At 48.9% G+C, this 22,160-nt stretch overlaps 2 protein-coding genes across 5 annotated transcripts; one reads left to right on the forward strand and one right to left on the reverse strand.

The window, feature by feature from the left end:
* Positions 1-92: 92 nt before the first annotated feature.
* abcf1 (ATP-binding cassette, sub-family F (GCN20), member 1) lies at positions 93-18,574 on the forward strand. 4 transcript variants are annotated; one of them, XM_064349242.1, is made up of 27 exons: positions 93-318; positions 1,125-1,171; positions 1,714-1,782; positions 2,557-2,689; positions 2,833-2,867; positions 3,257-3,367; positions 4,380-4,466; positions 4,687-4,788; positions 5,367-5,435; positions 7,595-7,672; positions 7,964-8,065; positions 8,317-8,439; positions 9,106-9,206; positions 9,647-9,732; positions 10,004-10,143; positions 12,246-12,394; positions 12,664-12,747; positions 12,880-13,004; positions 13,737-13,849; positions 14,212-14,383; positions 14,839-14,913; positions 15,145-15,215; positions 15,414-15,446; positions 15,590-15,758; positions 16,121-16,185; positions 16,478-16,550; positions 17,856-18,574. In XM_064349242.1, the coding sequence occupies exons 1-27, from the start codon at positions 261-263 to the stop codon at positions 18,020-18,022; spliced, it is 2,637 nt and encodes an 878-aa protein (XP_064205312.1). In that variant the 5' UTR covers positions 93-260; the 3' UTR covers positions 18,023-18,574. The 4 variants fall into 4 exon arrangements, with proteins under 4 accessions (XP_064205312.1, XP_064205313.1, XP_064205314.1 ...); XM_064349243.1 differs by having other exon boundaries at positions 5,370-5,435; XM_064349244.1 differs by lacking the exon at positions 4,380-4,466.
* mrps18b (mitochondrial ribosomal protein S18B) lies at positions 18,575-21,752 on the reverse strand. The gene is made up of 7 exons (XM_064349248.1): positions 21,458-21,752; positions 21,000-21,177; positions 20,790-20,887; positions 20,566-20,634; positions 20,111-20,177; positions 19,951-20,010; positions 18,575-19,405 (listed from the first exon to the last, which is right to left on the reverse strand). The coding sequence occupies exons 1-7, from the start codon at positions 21,539-21,541 to the stop codon at positions 19,209-19,211; spliced, it is 753 nt and encodes a 250-aa protein (XP_064205318.1). The 5' UTR covers positions 21,542-21,752; the 3' UTR covers positions 18,575-19,208.
* Positions 21,753-22,160: the final 408 nt, after the last annotated feature.

Here is a 22,160-nt window from a genome sequence, read left to right on the forward strand (position 1 = left end):
ACGTTGGTGAAATGTACCGTAATACTGCAACTGTCCTCAACACTGGAGTATGGCGCTGTGATAATGAAGCTATCGGGAATTATGTTCAGTGGTAAAGTCTATGGTAGCTATGCCAGTCGTGTGGGAGAGAAAAAGCAACGGGCCCGCATGAGTGAGAGTCTTTCCCGGTTACTCATCATTTTAGCCTTCGGTGACACTCAGCTGACTCGAAATAGAGTTTAAATAAGCCTTATATTTTGGTAAAAAAATACAGACCGAAAATGCCCAAGAAAGCGAAAGAAGTTGCCGAATGGGAAGGCGATGAGCCAGCGCCGGCAGGTAACGTTAATGTAGCCAAGCTGGCGCAGCTAGCTAGATCTGAATCCCACATTGTCCAAATCAGCTCACTTCGTGCTTCAGTGTCAACATGTGTGCTTTCTTATTGATTATGCCGTATGATACCTGTGTCACTTAAGGGGAATCAATAATCATTTAATTTATGATTAATATTAGTTATACAGCTGGCTAACATACATGGCTTTGCCAGCTGGTCGTAAGTAGTCGAGACATGTAATGTGTCAATGAATTACACAATCCTTTACACAGTGACGTTAGCGAGATGTCTAGCTAGGCTAATCCTTGCTATCAAGAGTTCCGTCCGAATCCCGTTAGTTTGCTAGCAAGCTAGCGCTGTCTGCGAGTAGTTTGTTTCTTAATTACAAGTAATATTTCACAATTTATGTTTTTAATATGTATCTGAGTCAGCGAGCCAACTTGGATTTAGCCGATGTAACGTAAACTAAATAGGTACAATCGTAACTCGCTGACCAACAGTTATAAAAACTGCTGTGTTCACAAAACCTAACGTTATGTAGCTGACTGGCAAGCAAATAACAACTATTACCATTCTCTTTCTCTTTGTGCTAACATTCAGCCTGTTTTAGCTCGACAAATTCCATCACTATATGTTGTTAAAGTTAGTTGGTTAAGTAGTGATGATTACACATGATAGCAACCCTAAGATAACATCACAGTAGGAAATTGACAGCCATCGCATATTACGGATTTTCTTCACCGTATTTAATATAAGGTTACGTTATGATGACGTCAGTTTTTTTTAAACATGCATGTCTCTCTCACAACAGAAAAAGCTGTAAAGAAAGGAAAGAAAGATAAGAAAGGGAAAAAAACGGTAGGTACTTCAATTCTATTTTCAATTCTATTCTGTTTTATTTGTATCACGCGTTTTGTGCAGACACTGTAACATAGATAAGGACACTGATCGTAATGGCCTGCCGTTTGTTTGTTGACGAGAGTAAACATGATAGAAATATGTATATGTAAGAAATGAATTGATTGTGTGTACGGGGCGGTATCTCATGCTGATTGATAGCATCATGAAAATAATCATTTTACTGCACAAACGTTTGACAAAAGAAAATGTGTCAGAGGTTTCCGAAGAAGTAATAAATAATCACAGTTGTGGCACAATATATAATTTGTGAATAAATTCATTTAATTTTCATATGTCTGCTAAAAGGGTGAAAAGATATTATATTTGGACACTACTGAACATTGAGTAGTAGGTCATCTATGTTGGTCCTGATGTCAGTAAAGGAGGAATTTCTGAAGTCCTCTTTCACCAGTTTTATAATCTCTCTCCATCCCCTCTCCCTCCCGTCCTCCATCCCTCCATCTGTTCCTCCATCCTCCTCTCCCTCTCTTCTCCCTCAGTTCTTTGAGGAGCTGGCGTCAGACAATAAACAGGAGGAGGAGGAGCCTGTTGTGAAGGAAGGAAAGCAGGTACTGCAGAATAGGAAGTTGGGGTCTTTGTGATGTCATCGTGGTGACTTATAACATTCCGCTGCCTCTTGCCTGGTCGCTAACGGAGGCTAATGTGGCCTCAGACCTCACAACTGGGAAGAAATGTTTGCATAAGTCCTGGAGTAGCTAGCCCTTCCATGTGGAGTGTATCAAAACTCACCACATCTCAGCACCTTATAGGTTTATCTTTAAACTCTTACAATAAGCCAAGGCTGTTTCTTGTTTAACAGTTGGTGATTAACCCTTGGAAGTGGAAAATCGTTGCCATATTGTCACATTTGTGTTAAAAAATATATTTTTTCCTGATCTTAATTGAGTGGTATTCTGTTTCGCAGCCTGCATTTAATATTCACGTGCAGTGCCACTGTCAGTCACTGGCTGTCTTCATGACAGCATCGTAGACATGGGGCTAGCTGAGATTGCAGTCGGTGATGTTGGGTGTGCTGTGGGTTGGGGGACAGCGTTGGCGTGTCCTCACTCGTTTAAGATGCACGCTGGGGCAGACACCCACTCGCACCCAAAGGGGGGGCCTCTGTGTAACCATGGAAACCGCTTCTCCACTCCCCGTTTGGGGTAGTTTAGTGGCTGTTTAGAGACCTGTACTTGTGCGGAAATCTGCCGTACAGGTGGCCTTGATTCTTCGCCTGCATGCGATGGCAGCTGCTGTTGAAATGAGTTGGCAGTACACCCCCCCCCCCCCAACCAAACATTTTTGTTCATTTTGAAACACCCCCTCCCCCCTTTCCACAACAGCCCCAGAAGAAAAAGAAAGACCGGCGAAAAGGGAGGGGTGGAGAGGGCGATGATGAGGATGAAGAGGTGATGCAGAAGCTGAAGAAGCTGTCGGTGCAGCCCAGCGATGAAGAGGAGGAAGAGGAAGATGCTGGTAAAAGCAGTGGTCACAAACACATACGAACACGTGGGCGGGTCTCTGGTGTGATGTACAGTTTTGTTTGAAAGGCTGTAAAAATGCTTATTTGGTGATTAAATGACATTAATGTTGCTGTGCTTCCTGCTCTTGTCCTTTAGTGATCATTCGCAACATGGGTGGAAAGAGGAATAAGGTAGGATTTTAAAATTTAAATCTTCTTACTTTATATTAAAATATCGACTGGCCGTCTGGCACATGCTCATTAGGGTCCTTAACTACTTGAGATATTTAGGTAAAACAAAATGGTCGCCACCAGCCAAGGAGTTTTCTGCAGGTAAACTGGTGAATCTCCTGCTCCGGGGGGTTCATAATTCTCAGAACTGGTGTATAGGTGGCATGTATCGCCATGTTAAATAATGGAAATTAAATTACCCCCCCCCATGCACTCTCTCTCTGTCCCTCCCTCTCTCCTCCTGTCATCCTTTCTCCCTCTCTCCTCCTGTCATCCTTTCTCCCTCTCTCCTCCTGTCATCCTTTCTCCCTCTCTCCTCCTGTCATCCTTTCTCCCTCTCTCTTTCTCAGGGTGGGAACATATTTGCTGCTCTCAGTCAGGGACAGAGTGACGAGGATGACGATGGCAGCAGAGACGAAGAGGAGGAAGAGAAACCGCAGAACAAGAAACCCAGCCGCAAGGTGAGCTGGGAGAGCGCTGTGTAGCTGTCCTCTGGAGAACGCGAAGGCGGGTAGATGTGGGTTCATTTCAGAACAGGAAGTGGGTTCATTTCAGAACAGGAAGTGCTTTTGAAGTGTGACAGGTTAGGCTTCGTTAGTGGGTTTCTCAGCTTGTGTTCAGAATGGAGCACTCACCTGTTCCCTGCACACGCGTGTACTCACTCACCTGTTCCCTCCACACGCGTGTACTCACTCACCTGTTCCCTGCACACGCGTGTACTCACTCACCTGTTCCCTGCACACGTGTGTACTCACCTGTTCCCTCCACACGCGTGTACTCACTCACCTGTTCCCTGCACATGCGTGTACTCACTCACCTGTTCCCTGCACATGCGTGTACTCACTCACCTGTTCCCTGCTCATGCGTGTACTCACCTGTTCCCTGCTCACGCGTGTACTCACCTGTTCCTCTCCCTCTCAAACCCAGTTTTCCCTCTCCCCATTCTCATCCTTGCTTCACCCACTCTGCCTTGTTGCCCCTCCCCTTTAAACATGGACACGCCCCCTTACCTGTCTGTTCTCACTGTACTTTTCCTTCACCTGTTTGTTGTCTCACCACATCCACGGTCGTGTTGCGGTCCTGAATGCATGTGCTTTTGTTTGTACTGGCATGAATGTACATTAGTGTGTGTCTGTAGTTGTGTTACTGTGTGTGTTTGCTTGTGTGTTATACTAACAGTAATGCTAATTCCATCACCCATAAGGCCATTCCACTAATGATAACCGACAGAGCCGATGCAGTACACTAACCGCACCCCTGAGAGGGCTTTGCCAATCAGAATGCCTTCTCGTTTACGCCTTTGTGCAGTTTGATTGGTCAGAGTGCGGATTAGGCGGTTGGTGATTGGACAGGATCTGGGGACACCTGCAAATATAAATTAGATTATTCTCTAGTGTCTACCTGTGTGTGAGGTGACGAGAAAGTGTTAAATGTGTGTGTGTGCGCGCGCGTGCATGTGCGTGTGTGATCCAGGCCGTTGCTCTGAAAGATCTGGATGAGGATGGAGAGAAGGTGGTGAAAGGCAAGAAAAAAGACAAACCTAAAACGAAGAAAAGCAAGGTGGGTGAAGACACAGACATCTCTCCCCCCCCCTCCCCCTCCTTTCCTCCTCCTCTCATCCCTCTCTCTTTTTTCTCCTCGCTTCATTGCTGTTTTCAGTGAATTTCTGCTTTAGCCGGCTGTGGTGGCTCATCAAGGGTTAATGTAGCACAAGTTCACACAGCCAGCAGGGTGACTGGGGGGGGGTCTTTAAAATCTCACCCCCCTCCTCTGGAAACAGGAGGCATCAGAGGACGAGAAGGATGAGGAGGAGGAGAAAGACGAGGAAGAAAAGAAGGTGGTGATGAAGAAGGACAAGAAGATGCCTGGAAAAGCGCAGAAGGTGAGAGCAGAAAGCCTTCTTTCTCTCTCTCTCCCTCTCTCTCTCATTCTCTCTCTCCCTCCCTCTCTCTTTCTCTCCATCTCTCTCTTCCTCTCTCTCCATCTTTCTGTCCCTCTCCCTCTTTCTCTCCATCTCTCTCTATCTCCCCTTTCTCTCTCTCTTTCCATCGCTCTCCCTCTCTCTCTCTCCCTATCTCTCTCTATCTCCCCTTTCTCTCTCTCTCTTCCTCCATCTCTCCTTTCTGTCTCTCTCCCTCTACCCTTTCTCTCTCTCTCCCTCTCCCCTCTCTCTTTCTCTCTCTATCTCCCCTTGATCTCTCTCACTCTCTCTCTTTTCCTCCATCTCTCCTTTCTCTCCCTCTACGCCTTTCTCTGTCTCCCATCTATCTCTTCTTCTCACTCTATTTTTGTCTAAAGTGATTTGAGATTCTTATTTATGAACACGTTGCGTTTGTGTGTGTGTGCATTTGTGTGTGTTTGGTGTGTGTGTTAACAGACGGTAGAGGACACTAATCTGTCGTTGTGTCTTGTTTAACTCTGATTGGGTGACCTCCGACCCCCGCCCCCCCCGACTCCCAGCAGGAAGAAGAGAGTCAAGAGGAAGAGAAGCCAGTGAAGCCCCCGAAAGCAAAGAAGGAGCAGCCGAAGGTGAGTGTCAGTGTGAATGTGCAGTGTTGAAACTGCAGAGGTGTGTGTCAGTGTGAATGTGCAGGGTTGAAACTGCAGAGGTGTGTCAGTGTGAATGTGCAGTGTTGAAACTGAGAGGTGTGTCAGTGTGAATGTGCAGTGTTGAAACTGCAGAGGTGCGTGTCAGTGTGAATGTGCAGTGTTGAAACTGCAGAGGTGCGTGTCAGTGTGAATGTGCAGTGTTGAAACTGCAGAGGTGAGTGTCAGTGTGAATGTGCAGTGTTGAAACTGCAGAGGTGTGTCAGTGTGAATGTGCAGTGTTGAAACTGCAGAGGTGCGTGTCAGTGTGAATGTGCAGTGTTGAAACTGCAGAGGTGCGTGTCAGTGTGAATGTGCAGTGTTGAAACTGCAGAGGTGAGTGTCAGTGTGAATGTGCAGTGTTGAAACTGCAGAGGTGCGTGTCAGTGTGAATGTGCAGTGTTGAAACTGCAGAGGTGAGTGTCAGTGTGAATGTGCAGTGTTGAAACTGCAGAGGTGAGTGTCAGTGTGAATGTGCAGTGTTGAAACTGCAGAGGTGAGTGTCAGTGTGAATGTGCAGTGTTGAAACTGCAGAGGTGAGTGTCAGTGTGAATGTGCAGTGTTGAAACTGCAGAGGTGCGTGTCAGTGTGAATGTGCAGTGTTGAAACTGCAGAGGTGCGTGTCAGTGTGAATGTGCAGTGTTGAAACTGCAGAGGTGCGTGTCAGTGTGAATGTGCAGTGTTGAAACTTCAGAGGTGCGTGTCAGTGTGAATGTGCAGTGTTGAAACTGCAGAGGTGCGCGTCAGTGTGAATGTGCAGTGTTGAAACTGCAGAGGTGTGAGTGTCAGTGTGAATGTGCAGTGTTGAAACTGCAGAGGTGAGCGTCAGTGTGAATGTGCAGTGTTGAAACTGCAGAGGTGAGCGTCAGTGTGAATGTGCAGTGTTGAAACTGCAGAGGTGAGCGTCAGTGTGAATGTGCAGTGTTGAAACTGCAGAGGTGCGCGTCAGTGTGAATGTGCAGTGTTGAAACTGCAGAGGTGTGCGTCAGTGTGAATGTGCAGTGTTGAAACTGCAGAGGTGAGTGTCAGTGTGAATGTGCAGTGTTGAAACTGCAGAGGTGTGTGTCAGTGTGAATGTGCAGTGTTGAAACTGCAGAGGTGAGTGTCAGTGTGAATGTGCAGTGTTGAAACTGCAGAGGTGAGTGTCAGTGTGAATGTGCAGTGTTGAAACTGCAGAGGTGAGTGTCAGTGTGAATGTGCAGTGTTGAAACTGCAGAGGTGAGTGTCAGTGTGAATGTGCAGTGTTGAAACTGCAGAGGTGAGTGTCAGTGTGAATGTGCAGTGTTGAAACTGCAGAGGTGAGTGTCAGTGTGAATGTGCAGTGTTGAAACTGCAGAGGTGAGTGTCAGTGTGAATGTGCAGTGTTGAAACTGCAGAGGTGTGTGTCACTGTGAATGTGCGGTGCTGAAACTGCAGAGGTGTGTGTCACTGTGAATGTGCCGTGTTGAAACTGCAGAGGTGAGTGTCAGTGTGAATGTGCAGTGTTGAAACTGCAGAGGTGTGTCAGTGTGAATGTGCGGTGTTGAAACTGCAGAGGTGTGTGTCACTGTGAATGTGCAGTGTTGAAACTGCAGAGGTGTGTGTCACTGTGAATGTGCGGTGTTGAAACTGCAGAGGTGTGTGTGTGTGTGTGAATGTGCAGTGTTAAATCCCAGTAATTGTCTAAATTATGATAAATGCCCATATATTTAATTTCCACACCTTAATGGAAATGGGCGCTTGCCGTAGCGGTTGTAGTGAGTGAAGCTGAAGGTGTTTCTGTAGATACAGCTGGGGGTGGGGGGGTTTTAATCTGGTTAACTGGGCTGAAGGTGTTTCTGTAGGTACAGCTGTGCATGAGTCTGGGGGGGGGGGTGTTAATCTGGTTAACTGGGCTGAAGGTGTTTCTGTAGGTACAGCTGTGCATGAGTCTGGGGGGGGGGTGTTAATCTGGTTAACTGGTAGGTGGGGTGTGGCCTCCTAAACCCCGGGATGGGTGGAGCTCACGTGCATGAACCAATCAAACACTTCAGTCTCCATGAAGTGGCTGTTCTGATTGGCTGGGGTTAGTGTAACGCGTGGTAATTGGGTGCGATTGTGCCATTCTGTCTTCTCTTTTTCAGAAGGGGAAACCACCCCGCCCGCCGCAGAGTGAGGAAGATGAGGATGAGGACGAGGAGAAGAGCGAGGAGAAAGAAAAGGTACGACTTGACCTCTCACCTCACAGGAAGTCTGACTCTGGTGGTGTAGAGCGGCTGTGTGCCTGGGTTGCTTTCTGCTGGCTGTAAAAGAGGTGTAAAAGGGCATCATTGCAGGCACTGTGTCCTGGTTCCTGTAATTGCGTGTGCTCAGTGCTGGTGTTCATTCTGGTCATGTGATCTGCATTTACTGCAGTGCACCCTGGGTGCAAAGATGCTGTGGAGGGAGCTTAATGAATGAAATGGGACAGTTTGGTGTCAGTCTGGTGATAATATAACCCCCGCCTGTGACAGGATGAGGAGGATGAAGGTGATGAAGGAGACGGGGGAAAGGCGAAGGAGGCCGACCCCTACGCCAACATGAGCAAGAAGGAGAAGAAGAAGATGAAGAAGCAGGTGAGGAGTTTGTCTGCTCTGCACTTTGTGTATGTATGTGTGTGTGTGTGTGCATGTGCGTGTGCGTGTGTAAAAGTGTGTGTGTGTGTATATGTGTGCGAGTGTTATAGTAATAGTGTGTCTGTGTGCGTGTAAAAGTGTGTGAGTGTGTGTATATAGTGTGTGTGTGTGTGTATAGTGTGTGCATGTGCATGTGTGTGTTGTGTGTGTATAGTGTGTCTGTGTGTAATATGTTGTTGTATGTCCTGCAGTTGGAGTACGAGAGGCAGGTTGCCAGTGTTCGTGCTCAGAGTGCCACAGAGGGGGATTTCTCAGTGTCGCAGGCGGAGATGTCCTCCAGACAGGCCATGCTGGAGAACGCCTCTGACATCAAGGTAACCTTTCGCTTGTGTACCGCGCGTCTGTGATGTAACGCGTCTCCTGTGTACCGTGCGTCTGTGATGTAACACTTCTCCTGTGTAACGTGTCTGTGATGTAACGTGTAATGCAGTGTAACTCTGGTGTAATGCAGCGTAACTCCGGCGTAATGCAGTGTAACTCTGGCGTAGTGCAGTGTAACTCTGGCGTAGTGCAGTGTAACTCTGGCGTAATGCAGTGTAACTCTGGCGTAATGCAGTGTAACTGGCGTAGTGCAGTGTAACTGGCGTAGTGCAGTGTAACTCTGGCGTAGTGCAGTGTAACTCTGGCGTAATGCAGTGTAACTCTGGCGTAGTGCAGCGTAACTCTGCTGTAACTCTGGCGTAACTCTGGCATAACGCGGTGTAACTCAGGTGTAACTCTGGTGTAACGCGCTGTAACTCTGGTGTAACTCTGGCGTAACGCGCTGTAACTCTGGTGTAACGTGGTGTAACTGGTGTAACGCGCTGTAACTCTGGTGTAACTCTGGTGTAATGCGCTGTAACTCTGGCGTAACTGTGGTGTAACGCGCTGTAACTCTGGTGTAACTCTGATGTAACGCTCTGTAACTCTGGCGTAACTCTGGTGTAACGCGCTGTAACTCTGGCGTAACTCTGGTGTAACGCGCTGTTTTGTTTGGGCAGCTGGAGAGGTTCAGTATCTCGGCTCACGGGAAGGAGCTGTTTGTGAACGCAGACCTCCTCATCGTGGCGGGACGACGCTATGGTCTGGTCGGCCCCAACGGGTGAGTGCACACCCCTGCCCCCAGAGGGCGCACTCCCTCTGCATCCCCACTTCCTGTTCCTGTCTTGCTCCTGTTTTCTTTTAATTTCATATCATTTTGTGCAAAAATGCCCATATTCTGTGCCATATTTTGTGGCCTCTGTTAATTTTAAGGTTTATAAAGAAGTTGTTTTTAAAAAAAAGACGAAAATGAACGTGACACGTGCGTGAATTAAACGTGTCGATCTGCTTTTCTGCTGACAGCACATTTAGTGTGCTCTCCTGATGAGAGATTGTGAGGTAAGGAGACTGCAGTAGTGTGTGTGTCCTGTGTTTCTGTTCACTCTATGTATGCGAGTACTCAGACACTTTTTCTCCTCTCTCTGTTCTTTCTTTTTCTCCTCTCTATTCTCTCTCTGCTCTGTGTCCTCTCTTATTCTCCTCTCTCTCTCTCTCTCTCAGCAAAGGGAAGACCACTCTTCTGAAGCACATTGCAAACAGAGCTCTCAGCATCCCCCCGAATATCGATGTGCTTCTGTGTGAACAAGGTACCCTCCCTCTTTCCTTCTCTCCCACCATCCCTCTCCCTCCCTCCCTCTCTACTTCTCCCTCTCCCTCCCACTCTCCCTCTCTACTTTTCCCTCCCTCTCCTTCCCTCTCTCCCTCTCCCGCCGTCCCTCTCTCTCTCCTTACCTTCCTCCCTTCCTCCCCCATGTGGTCTGTGAATGTATCTGTGTATAAGAGCATTAATACGCCCCCCCCTCGTTTGGTCAATGGTTGTATCTGTGTATTTAACACCCCCCCCCCTCACCTTCCCAGAGGTGATCGCGGACGACACCCCGGCGGTGCAGGCGGTACTGAAGGCCGACACCCGCCGCCTAAAACTGCTGGAGGAGGAACGACAGCTACAGAACCTGCTGGAGAGAGGAGAGGATAGCGTGAGCGAGAGGCTGGAGAAGGTAAAGGAGGAGAGGAGAGAGTGAGCGAGAGACTGGAGACGGTAAAGGAGGAGAGGAGAGGATAGCGTGAGCGAGAGACTGGAGACGGTAAAGAAGGAGAGGAGAGCTACAGAGCCTGCTGGAGAGAGGAGAGGATAGCGTGAGCGAGAGGCTGGAGAAGGTAAAGGAGAAGAGGAGAGAGTGAGCAAGAGACTGGGGAAGGTAAAGGAGGAGAGGAGAGAGTGAGCGAGAGACTGGAGAAGGTAAAGGAGGAGAGGAGAGCTACAGAGCCTGCTGGAGAGAGGAGAGGATAGCGTGAGCGGGAGACTGGAGAAGGTAAAGGAGGAGAGAAGAGAGTGAGCAAGAGACTGGGGAAGGTAAAGGAGGAGAGGAGAGAGTGAGCGAGAGACTGGAGAAGGTAAAGGAGGAACGACAGCTACAAAGCCTGCTGGAGGGACTGGAGAAGAGGGCAGAGAGACCACAGGGTACACACTGTGGTCTCTGTACTAAGTTTGCACACCCTGCGGTCTCTCTGTACTGTGTGTGTACACCCTGTGGTCTCTCTGTACTGAGTGTGCACACCCTGCGGTCTCTCTGTACTGAGTGTGTACGCCATGCGGTCTCTCTGTACTGAGTGTGTACACCCTGCGGTCTCTCTGTACTGAGTGTGTACGCCCTGCGGTCTCTCTGTACTGAGTGTGTACGCCATGCGGTCTCTCTGTACTGAGTGTGCACACCCTGCGGTCTTCTGTACTGAGTGTGTACACCCTGCGGTCTCTCTGTACTGAGTGTGTACACCCTGTGGTCTCTCTGTACTGAGTGTGTACACCCTGCGGTCTCTCTGTACTGAGTGTGTACACCCTGCAGTCTCTCTGTACTGAGTGTGTACACCCTGCAGTCTCTCTGCTCTGTACTGAGTGTGTACACCCTGTGGTCTCTCTGCTCTGTACTGAGTGTGTACACCCTGTGGTCTCTCTGTACTGAGTGTGTACGCCCTGCGGTCTCTCTGTACTGAGTGTGTACACCCTGCGGTCTCTCTGTACTGAGTGTGTACGCCATGCGGTCTCTCTGTACTGAGTGTGCACACCCTGCGGTCTCTCTGTACTGAGTGTGTACACCCTGCGGTCTCTCTGTACTGAGTGTGTACACCCTGTGGTCTCTCTGTACTGAGTGTGTACACCCTGCGGTCTCTCTGTACTGAGTGTGTACACCCTGCAGTCTCTCTGTACTGAGTGTGTACACCCTGCAGTCTCTCTGCTCTGTACTGAGTGTGTACACCCTGTGGTCTCTCTGCTCTGTACTGAGTGTGTACACCCTGTGGTCTCTCTGTACTGAGTGTGTACACCCTGCGGTCTCTCTGCTCTGTACTGAGTGTGTACACCCTGTGGTTTCTCTGTACTGAGTGTGTACACCCTGCGGTCTCTCTGTACTGAGTGTGTACACCCTGCGGTCTCTCTGTACTGAGTGTGTACACCCTGCGGTCTCTCTGCTCTGTACTGAGTGTGTACACCATGCGGTCTCTCTGCTCTGTACTGAGTGTGTACACCCTGCGGTCTCTCTGTACTGAGTGTGTACACCCTGTGGTCTCTCTGTACTGAGTGTGTACACCCTGCGGTCTCTCTGCTCTGTACTGAGTGTGTACACCATGCGGTCTCTCTGCTCTGTACTGAGTGTGTACACCCTGCGGTCTCTCTGCTCTGTACTGAGTGTGTACACCCTGCGGTCTCTCTGTACTGAGTGTGTACACCCTGCGGTCTCTCTGTACTGAGTGTGTACACCCTGTGGTCTCTCTGCTCTGTACTGAGTGTGTACACCCTGTGGTCTCTCTGTACTGAGTGTGTACACCCTGCGTTCTCTCTGTACTGAGTGTGTACACCCTGCGGTCTCTCTGCTCTGTACTGAGTGTGTACACCCTGCGGTCTCTCTGTACTGAGTGTGTACACCCTGCGGTCTCTCTGTACTGAGTGTGTACACCCTGCGGTCTCTCTGCTCTGTACTGAGTGTGTACACCCTGTGGTCTCTCTGCTCTGTACTGAGTGTGTACACCCTGTGGTCTCTCTGTACTGAGTGTGTACACCCTGCGTTCTCTCTGTACTGAGTGTGTACACCCTGTGGTCTCTCAGGTGTATGAGGAGCTGAGGGTGATCGGGGCGGCTGCAGCTGAGGCTAAGGCTCGCAGGATCCTAGCTGGTCTCTCCTTCACCCCGGAGATGCAGAACCGAGCCACCAAGAAGTTCTCCGGAGGCTGGAGGATGAGAGTGTCTCTGGCCAGGTGTGTTTACCTCACATCCTCTGACATCATATCCTGTGACATCACAGCACAGGAAGGCAAAGGAGTGATGTTACAGCATTACAGACATGAGCTGACGGAAAGACTAACAAGAAATGTTCTCTCTCTCATTCATTTATGTATTTATATGTTAAATATATATATTATTGAGTAGTTTTACTTGTGTCTTGGGGATATGGTTTAATAAAGTCAACGTCTCTCTCTACCTCCCTCTCTCTTTCCCTCCCTTTCTCTCTCTCTCTCTCTCTCAGGGCCCTGTTCATGGAGCCCACTCTCCTGATGCTCGATGAGCCCACAAACCACCTGGACCTGAATGCTGTCATCTGGCTAAACAAGTACGTGTGTGTGTGCGCGCGCGCGCGTGCGTGTGTGTGTGTGTGTATGTAAGTCTGTCTGTCTGCGTGCTTGCGTGTGATGCATCTGTGCTGTTGCTTGACCTTCCTCACGCTCTCCCTCTTCTTCCTCAGTTACCTGCAGGGCTGGAAGAAGACCCTGCTGATCGTGTCACATGACCAGAGCTTCCTGGATGACGTCTGTACTGACATCATTCACCTGGACAACCAGAAACTCTATTACTACAGGGGCAATTACTGTGAGTGTACAACACTACAGGGGCAATTACTGTGAGTGTACAACACTACAGGGGCAATTACTGCGAGTGTACAACACTACAGGGGCAATTACTGTGAGTGTACAACACTACAGGGGCAATTACTGTGAGTGTACAACACTACAGGGGCAATCACTGTGAGTGTTCAATAATCGATGTATATTAGTTATAGTAGTGAGTGTCTTTGTCTCCTCTAATGTGTGTGCCTGTGTGTGCTTGTGCGTGTGTGGGTGTGTGTGTGTATATGCGTGCGTTTGCCTGTGTGTGCTCGTGTGTGTGTTTGCGCGTGTGCGTGTGTGTGTGTGTGTGTGTGTGTGGTGTGTGCTGTGTGTGTGTTTGTGTGTGTGTCTGTGTGTGTGTGCCCGTGTGTGTATGTGTGTGTGTGTGCCCGTGTTTATGTGTGCCTGTGTGTGTGTGTGCCTGTGTGTGCCCGTGTTTGTGTGTCTGTGTGTGTGTGTGTGTCTGTGTGTGTGTGTGTGTGTGTGTGTGTGTGCCCGTGTGTGTGTGTGCCCGTGTGTGTATGTGTGTGTGTGTGCCCGTGTTTATGTGTGCCTGTGTGTGTGTGCCTGTGTGTGCCCGTGTTTATGTGTGTCTGTGTGTGTGTGTGTGTGTCTGTGTGTGTGTGTGCCCGTGTGTGTGTGTGCCCGTGTGTGTATGTGTGTGTGTGTGTGTGTGTGTGTGTGTGCCCGCCCGTGTGTGTGTGTGTGCGCTCAGTGGCCTTTAAGAAGATGTACGTGCAGAAGCAGAAGGAGATGCAGAAGCAGTATGATAAACAGGAGAAGAAGCTCAAAGACTTGAAAGCAGGAGGGAAATCCACCAAACAGGCTGTGAGTATCTCTCTCTCTCTTTTTCACTCCCCCCTCACGCTTTCTGTCCTGCTTTCTCTCCCCCTCTCATTCTTTCAAGAATAAAGTTATTCTTTCAGTTGTTTTGAGAAATGCCTATGTGCAGCAGCAATACATTAACAATGTACATCTCTTTATCCCTCCCTCTCCCTCCCTCTCTCTCCCCTCTCCTCCCCTCTCTCTCCCTCTCCCTCTCCTTTTCTCCCCCTCTCTCCCCCCTCTCTCCTCCCTTCCTCTCTCTCTCCCCCTCTCCCTCCCTCTCCCTCCCCCCCTCCCCCTCCCCTCTTCCCCTCTCCCTCTCTCTCTTCGCTGCCCCCCCTCCCCTCTCTCCTTCTCTCTCTCAGGAGAAGCAGACGAAGGAGGCTCTGACCAGGAAGCAGCAGAGAGGGAGGAAGAAGGGTCAGGAGGAGGAGAGTCAGGAGGCCCCAGAGCTGCTCAAAAGGCCCAAAGAGTACACCGTCAAATTCACCTTCCCCAACCCGCCGCCCCTGTCCCCGCCCATCCTGGGCCTGCACAGTGAGTCTCTGAACCCTAACCCAACCCCCTGCCCCTAACCCCGCCCCCAACCTCCCACCCCTAACCCCGCCCCCAACCCGCCGCCCCTGTCCCCGCCCATCCTGGGCCTGCACAGTAAGTCTCTGAACCCTAACCCAACCCCCTGCCCCTAACCCCGCCCCAACCTCCCACCCCTAACCCTGCCCCCAACCGCCGCCCTGTCCCCGCCCATCCTGGGCCTGCACAGTAAGTCTCTGAACCCTAACCCAACCCCTGCCCTAACCCGCCCCAACCTCCCACCCTAACCTGCCCCAACTGCGCCCTGTCCCCGCCCATCCTGGGCCTGCACAGTGAGTCTCTGACACACAAGAAGGGAAACTGTGCTGAAGACTGATTGGCTGAGATGTAATTTACTTATTTCTTCACCAACTGTTTCTCTCCATCTCTCTCTCCCTCACTCTTTCTATCTCTCTCAGGTGTGGACTTTGGCTATGAGGGTCAGAAGCCTCTGTTTAAAAACGTGGACTTTGGAATCGACATGGAGTCTAGAAGTGAGTGAGACTCCACTCTCTCTCTGACCTCATTCACTGTGACTTTGTGTTCTCTAAGCCCTGCTGTACCCCTCGACCAAAACTCTGTTTTATTCATGCGTATTACTGTGTTATTCTGTGTGTCAAAGACACAGTCAGCGAGCATCATGTGCAGCCAGGCGAGGGTTTTGTATTCCAGTGCTGTGAGTGGTGGGGGAATGAGCGATCTGCCACTTCCTGTTTCTCTTCCAGTTTGTATCGTTGGACCCAACGGTGTCGGGAAAAGTACCCTGCTGCTCCTGCTAACAGGAAAATTAACTCCGGTGAGTGTGTGTGAGTGTGTGAGTGTGTGCGTGTGAGCGTGTGCGTGTGTGTGTTTGTGTGTGTGTGTGTGAGTGTGTGTGTGTGTGCATGCACGTGAGTGTGTGTGTGGACCTTGTGTCTTACTCTGAATTGATTGCGCTTGTCTTTTTTGTTTGATGTGGGACGTGGACAGTAACACGGGGTGTTTCTTGTTTCAGACTCGAGGAGAAATGAGAAAGAACCATAGATTGGTGAGCACACCTCTCTCACACACACACAGTAACTATGCGGCTTCACATACATACTGTAATCATTTGCCCTGGTTACAGTAACACTGTGAAGGGATGCTGGTTGCCCTGGTTACTGTAACGGGATGTGCGTTCTCTCTGTGCAGAAAGTCGGTTTCTTCAACCAGCAGTATGCAGACCAGCTGACCATGGAGGAGTCGGCCACAGAGTACCTGCAGCGGAACTTTAACCTGCCGTACCAGGACAGCAGGAAGTGCCTGGGCCGCTTTGGCCTGGAGAGCCACGCCCACACCATCCAGATCTCCAAACTCTCAGGTAACCATGGCGACCAGCCAGCCAAACTCACTGAGTACTCAGTCCTGGGATTTGTGAGCTCCAGTGTGTTACTGAGTACTTAGTCCAGGGATTCGTGAGCTCCAGTGTGTTACTGAGTACTTAGTCCAGGGATTCGTGAGCTCCAGTGTGTTACTGAGTACTTAGTCCAGGGATTCGTGAGCTCCAGTGTGTTACTGAGTACTTAGTCCAGGGATTTGTGAGCTCCAGTGTGTTACTGAGTACTTAGTCCAGGGATTTGTGAGCTCCAGTGTGTTACCGAGTACTTAGTCTAGGGATATGTGTGCTGCAGTGTGTTTACAAATGCTGTGCTCTCAGCTCTAAAAGCTGTTCTTTGACTGCAGGTGGTCAGAAAGCCAGGGTCGTGTTCGCTGAGCTGTCCTGCCGACAACCTGATGTGCTCATCCTGGTACGTACATACGAGTGTGCGTGTGCGCGCGTGTCTGTGTGAGTGTTGAGTGTGCGTGTCAGTGTGGGTCTTGAGTGTGAGTGTATGTGTGTGTGCGTGCGTGAGATAAGTCTTATCAGCAGGATTCTTGTGCTTAATGATTAGGTTTTTAGGTTTTACGTTCCTTGAATTTGTCATTCTGAAAATCCAGTTTCCAGTTCAGACCGATGCACTATTCAGAAGCTTTAACAGATCCTGTGAGTCCAGGTATGTCTGTGTGTGTGTGTGTAAGCCTTGTCACTGTTCCTGTCAGGATGAGCCCACCAACAACCTGGACATCGAGTCGATCGACGCCTTATCTGAAGCCATTAACGAGTACAAGGGAGGCAAGTATCTGAACATTTCAAATACACAATTCACTGTACTTCAGTCTGTACAGTTAGTGGATTTCATTTAGCTTCAGTCTATAAAGTTAATGTGCTGTTACTAAGCTTCAGTCTGTAAAGTTAACCTACTGTTACTAAGCTACAGTCTGTAGTTAGCCTGCTCTTACTAAGCTACAGTCAGTAAAGTTAACCTACTGTTACCAAGCTACCGTCTGTAAAGTTAGTCTGATGTTACCAAGCTACAGTCAGTAAAGTTAGCCTGTTGTTACTAAGCTACAGTCTGTAAGGTTAGCCTGCTGTTGCTAAGCTACAGCCTGTAAGGTTAGCCTGCTGTTACTAAGCTACAGTCTGTAAGGTTAGCCTGCTGTTACTAAGCTTCAGTCTGTAAAGTTAGCCTGCTGTTACTAAGCTACAGTCTGTAAGGTTAGCCTGCTGTTGCTAAGCTACAGTCTGTAAGGTTAGCCTGCTGTTACTAAGCTACAGTCTGTAAGGTTAGCCTGCTGTTACTAAGCTACAGTCTGTAAAGTTAGCCTGCTGTTACTAAGCTACAGTCTGTAAGGTTAGCTGTGTATGCTAGCTCGTCGAGTGTGATGCTCTGTGGTGAGTTTGACGCTCTGTGGTGAGTGTGACGCTCTGGCGAGTGTGATGCTCTGTGGTGAGTTTGACGCTCTGTGGTGAGTGTGATGCTCTGTGCTGAGTGTGATGCTCTGTGGTGAGTTTGACGTTCTGTGGTGAGTGTGATGCTCTGTGGTGAGTGTGACGCTCTGTGGTGAGTGTGACGCTCTGTGGTGAGTGTGATGCTCTGTGGTGAGTTTGACGCTGTGGTGAGTGTGACGCTCTGTGGTGAGTGTGACGCTCTGTGGTGAGTTTGACGTTCTGTGGTGAGTGTGACGCTCTGTGGTGAGTGTGACGCTCTGTGGTGAGTTTGACCATTCTGTGGTGAGTGTGACGCTCTGTGGCGAGTTTGACGCTCTGTGGTGAGTTTGACGCTGTGGTGAGTGTGACGCTCTGTGGCGAGTTTGACGCTGTGGTGAGTGTGACGCTCTGTGGTGAGTTTGACGTTCTGTGGTGAGTGTGATGCTCTGTGGTGAGTGTGATGCTCTATGGTGAGTGTGACGTTCTGTGGTGAGTGTGACGCTCTGTGGTGAGTTTGACGTTCTGTGGTGAGTGTGATGCTCTATGGTGAGTGTGACGTTCTGTGGTGAGTTTGACGCTCTGTGGTGAGTTTGACGCTGTGGTGAGTGTGATGCTCTGTGGTGAGTGTGATGCTCTGTGGTGAGTTTGACGCTGCTCCTCCTCCTCCAGCCGTGATCATTGTGAGCCACGACGCCCGGCTGATCACAGAAACGCAGTGCCAGCTCTGGGTCGTGGAGGACCAGGCCGCCAACCAGATCGACGGTGACTTTGAGGACTACAAGCGCGAAGTGCTGGAGGCCCTGGGGGAGACCCTGGTCAACAAGACCCGAGACTGACAGGGCCGAGGAGGAGGGGCGGGGCAGCAGGGGTGCACGCTGGTGGGGCAGTTTTAAAACAATGTACACAATGCTTCCTGGGAGCGCTGACGGCGGCTAGCTCGGCAGCAGTGTACTCTGGCGCCCTCTTGGGGCTGTGCAACGGTGGCGCGAGCCGGTGTCACGTTCCTCTTCACCCACCGCACACTCCTCCCCTCTGATTGGTCAGTACAGGCCATGTGATGCATGTGGGCCAGTCAGGGACGAGTGAGCGCTGTGTGTTTTGGAGAGTGATTGCGGCGTGTGCAAATTCACCGTTGTGGGCTGAAGACCGGGCAGATGACACGGGAACGAGTCTGGCGGTAGCATGCCGCACTGTTGGTTAGGTTTCGAGCGATATGCATCAGGAGGCAACAGTACATTAACTTTGGCCCAGGAAATATAGAAAATATACATATAACTATATCACTGATATTAAACTTTGAATTTAAGGGGTGGGACAGAAAGTGGGAATTTGAAATATGGACATAATTACATGAGACAACTATGAAATAAATGGATTTTTGCACCAAATTCTTGGTAAGTTGTTTTTTATTACCATATTCATTAGACATACTTGAAAGGCAAGCGACAAACTCTAGGACATGTAGCACAACATACGCTCAGAAGCAAGATGACAGGGCACTAAAATCCACCTCAGGATTGTGTTCAAAACCTATTCAGGAGATCCCCTGTGGATTAGTCTGCTCGGTGGGGCACTGTTGAGAATTTAACCCTGTAAGGTGTAAGATCACAACTAATGTGATCATCAGAATGTTCTAAACTGAAAATTCTAATGCCGATGTTACAATCACTACGGGTAACCGATTGCATTGGAGTTCTAGAACACTGACGAAACATTATAAAAAAAACCTACTCTTGAAAGAGCATCACTGGCAGACTACGATGGAGAGCCCGGAAAGGTGAGAGGCGATTGGTTTCGTCTGGTAGAGGTTGGGTAGGGTTCACTTGGAACTGGCCAATCAGCATGAGATCTCAGGTCATTGCCAAAAGCTGTAAACTATCTGGGCAGTGTCACAGGTCATCCTGAAAGAGCTCAGAGGGAAGTAGTTGCAGGTTCAAATCCCACATTACGTAGGAGCCGGTACACAGCTGACCAGTAAGTAATGTAAGTCGAAGCCCAGCTCTTCCGTAGTATCTGGTGCCTTTATTTAAGATAATTCTTGTACAGCTTCTTCACCCGAGCCACCTCAGACTCATCAGGTTGCAGGGTGCCATACCAGGGATACCAGGGGTCACCGGAGGTCATGGAGGGAGGCGGCCGGGTGTGCCCCACTGCATCATGGGAGTTGGAGTAGTCCTCCCCGGTGAACTCTACATAGGGCACCTGGAAGGGTAGCAGGCCTGAGAGAACGAGAGAGATTTACTGTAGTTCATAAACTGCAAGTGTGAACCAACTGTAGCGGGAGACTTGAATGATTGTGTGTGTGGGGGGTGGGGGCGAGGGCTGCAGCTGGGAGTCACAGAGTGGGTTCTACACTTCGGTGGTGTTGGTAGCTGAGGTTGGCCTGCCCCAGTGAAACTGCACTGCATTATGGGCAGTCCTCAGTCTGTGGGCCCCCGTCCCCCCCCCACCCCTACCTAGTGAAACTGCAGTGACTGATGGGTGCTGTATGTAAAGGCAGTACATTATGGGCATCTCACTGTGGTCCCCCCCCCACCCCACCCCTACCAGACTCAGTGAACATGATCGTGCATGGCATCTACGTGTCCCCACCCCCTACAGTGAACTGCAGTGACTGACGGTGTGTATGTAAACGAGTGCATTATGGGCATCTCACGTGGTCCCCCCCCACCCCACCAACCTACTAGTGTGTAACAGCATGCATGTGCCCCACTGGAAGGACTGAGGTGCTGTATGTAAACGTAGTGCATTATGGGCATCTCACCGTGGTCCCTGGCGGTTTGGATGGCCTGGTTTAATTGTTTCTGCTGCTTCATGCACACACCTGGGGATGAAACACAGGAGCAGCATGAGCGTAACAGCCACTGACGTACTTTAAAGGGAATGTGTGTGTGTGTGTATGCGTGTGCATGCCGCATCGTTACCTGTGCGAGTGGGGTCATAGACAATTCCTGTGTGAGGACTAACAAACTGCTGGAGCAGCTTCACGTTCTGTGGAGAGGGAGGAACAGATGTGCGTATTTACATGCACAAACACATGTACACACAAAAAAGAGTGTTTTATTATGCAAGCCATCAAGTTCTCACGTGAAGGAATCCAGGGCCTGTAAGTCATAAAGCAGTAAAGCAGGGGTGTGCTGATCTAGGATCACGTTCTAACCTTATCCGTGAGGAAAAGCTAAACCACCACTTGATGACACATGAAGGATGCAAACACTAGTGTTTCAGACACTATAGTTTGATAAAGGTGTTGAAAATTTTATTTCGTTTTTTTTTTTTTTTTTTTAAGTGGTGTGTCTTAACCCAGAGAAGGCACTTTAAACTGTACTGCACATTCACGTTGCTGAAGGCAACTAGATCGTCAGACGTACACACGGACCTTATAGTGAATGACGATATTGGGATCTCGGCAAATAGGGCAGGGATTGCCACAGATCTTGTCCCCCCTCTGAAAGAGAAAAGCGCCACATCAGTTACCAGACAAATGCATTTTCTGATGTTTACGCTCAGCGCTCATTTTCGCTAAGCCTTTAAAGAAGGACATGTTTCAATGAATCAGAACAAGACTGTCTCCTACAATTCCTTCACAAACAGTATACCCACAATGCAAGTCTTCCTGGTTTTCTGAGGAGGAATGCTTCCTTTGTGGTTTCTCCTGTAGTCGGACCACAGTTGCTTTGAACCATAACGTTCAGCATATGCTGAGAAAAAATAAAAATTTGTTAAGTCGTTTTGATTCCACCTCTTGCATACACACACACACTTAGCCAGCTCGCGGTATATTAGAATGAATCAAAAACATGGTAACTTTACCTTCGCTTTCAAAGTATTCCCAGGGTCTGTCTTTATAACGAGAAGTCATTTCAGTGGTGTCGATGGCATCGCTTGTTTTATCCGATTGAGACGCGACAGTACAAAAAGTGTAGTTTGAAGGTAACCTTGTCCGCAGGTGCTGATAGCCAACTCGAGAGCATGTTGATAAAGGAATTCTCTGTTAAACATAAAAAGTAAGATTTAACAGCCAATTCAATTGATGCGATTTATTAAATGCGGCAGGTTAATGTTACATCAATCCCCATCAAGGCACATGATTGATAAACTACAATTTAGCCAGCAGTAGCCCGAAGCCTAGCTTCAGCGTGGCTAATGTTAGCGAGCTAGCTAGCCAGCTATCACAATACACTCCATTGTCCCTAATTCGACGAACTAAGGATTGCCCGTGCGATAACTACCACGTTTTAGTTGGGCGCGTCAAATCGATAGGTACCCACCTCTGTCAGCAAAATTCTATTCAAAGCAATTGGCGAAAGGGTTCTAAGAATCCCCATAAACATGAACGGTGAGGGAGCTGCCATTTTCCCTTCTCGCCCAAAGTTGAAAGGTTAAGGTTCAATCAAAACCCTGTTAAAAATGTAAATTAAAATCGCGGTTTATTGATGTCTAAATTGTTTGCGTTTTAGTTGTTACATACTTGATTAGTTTAGGTTCCTTATCGGGGTATTATCAATTATTTTGCGTTTTTATTTGACAAATGCGTTGCTCAACGCTCAGCTGTCGTTTGAAGCAAGGAGCCATTTTGGATAACTTGCACACTTACAAATAAACCCCCAATCTGACAATTGCGGGTCTTTTTAGTATTGCTATTGTCAATTTGGGCGATGTGAACAGTTATAAACATCGCAGGATAATATCACAGCTAACTCAGACAACATAAATCATTTAACAAGTCTTATTTAGTTCAAGTAGTTGTTTGGGCTTGAAGCTTTAAGTTATATACAAACAAGTTTGCCATGTAACTCGTATCACCATCATCATTGAACTGTAGTGTGGTATTTCATACAAGTACAGGTAAAAGTAGAACAGTGATGTGTTATTATATATTTTCACCTGGTTGTAAGAGAACTAAAACAAAATGTTTCCCTACATGTGTACATTCTGCTTATAACGTCAGCTGTGTAAAAATATAAATATGAT

Source organism: Anguilla rostrata, chromosome 8, assembly GCF_018555375.3.
Source record: "Anguilla rostrata isolate EN2019 chromosome 8, ASM1855537v3, whole genome shotgun sequence".
NCBI lineage: Eukaryota > Metazoa > Chordata > Actinopteri > Anguilliformes > Anguillidae > Anguilla > Anguilla rostrata.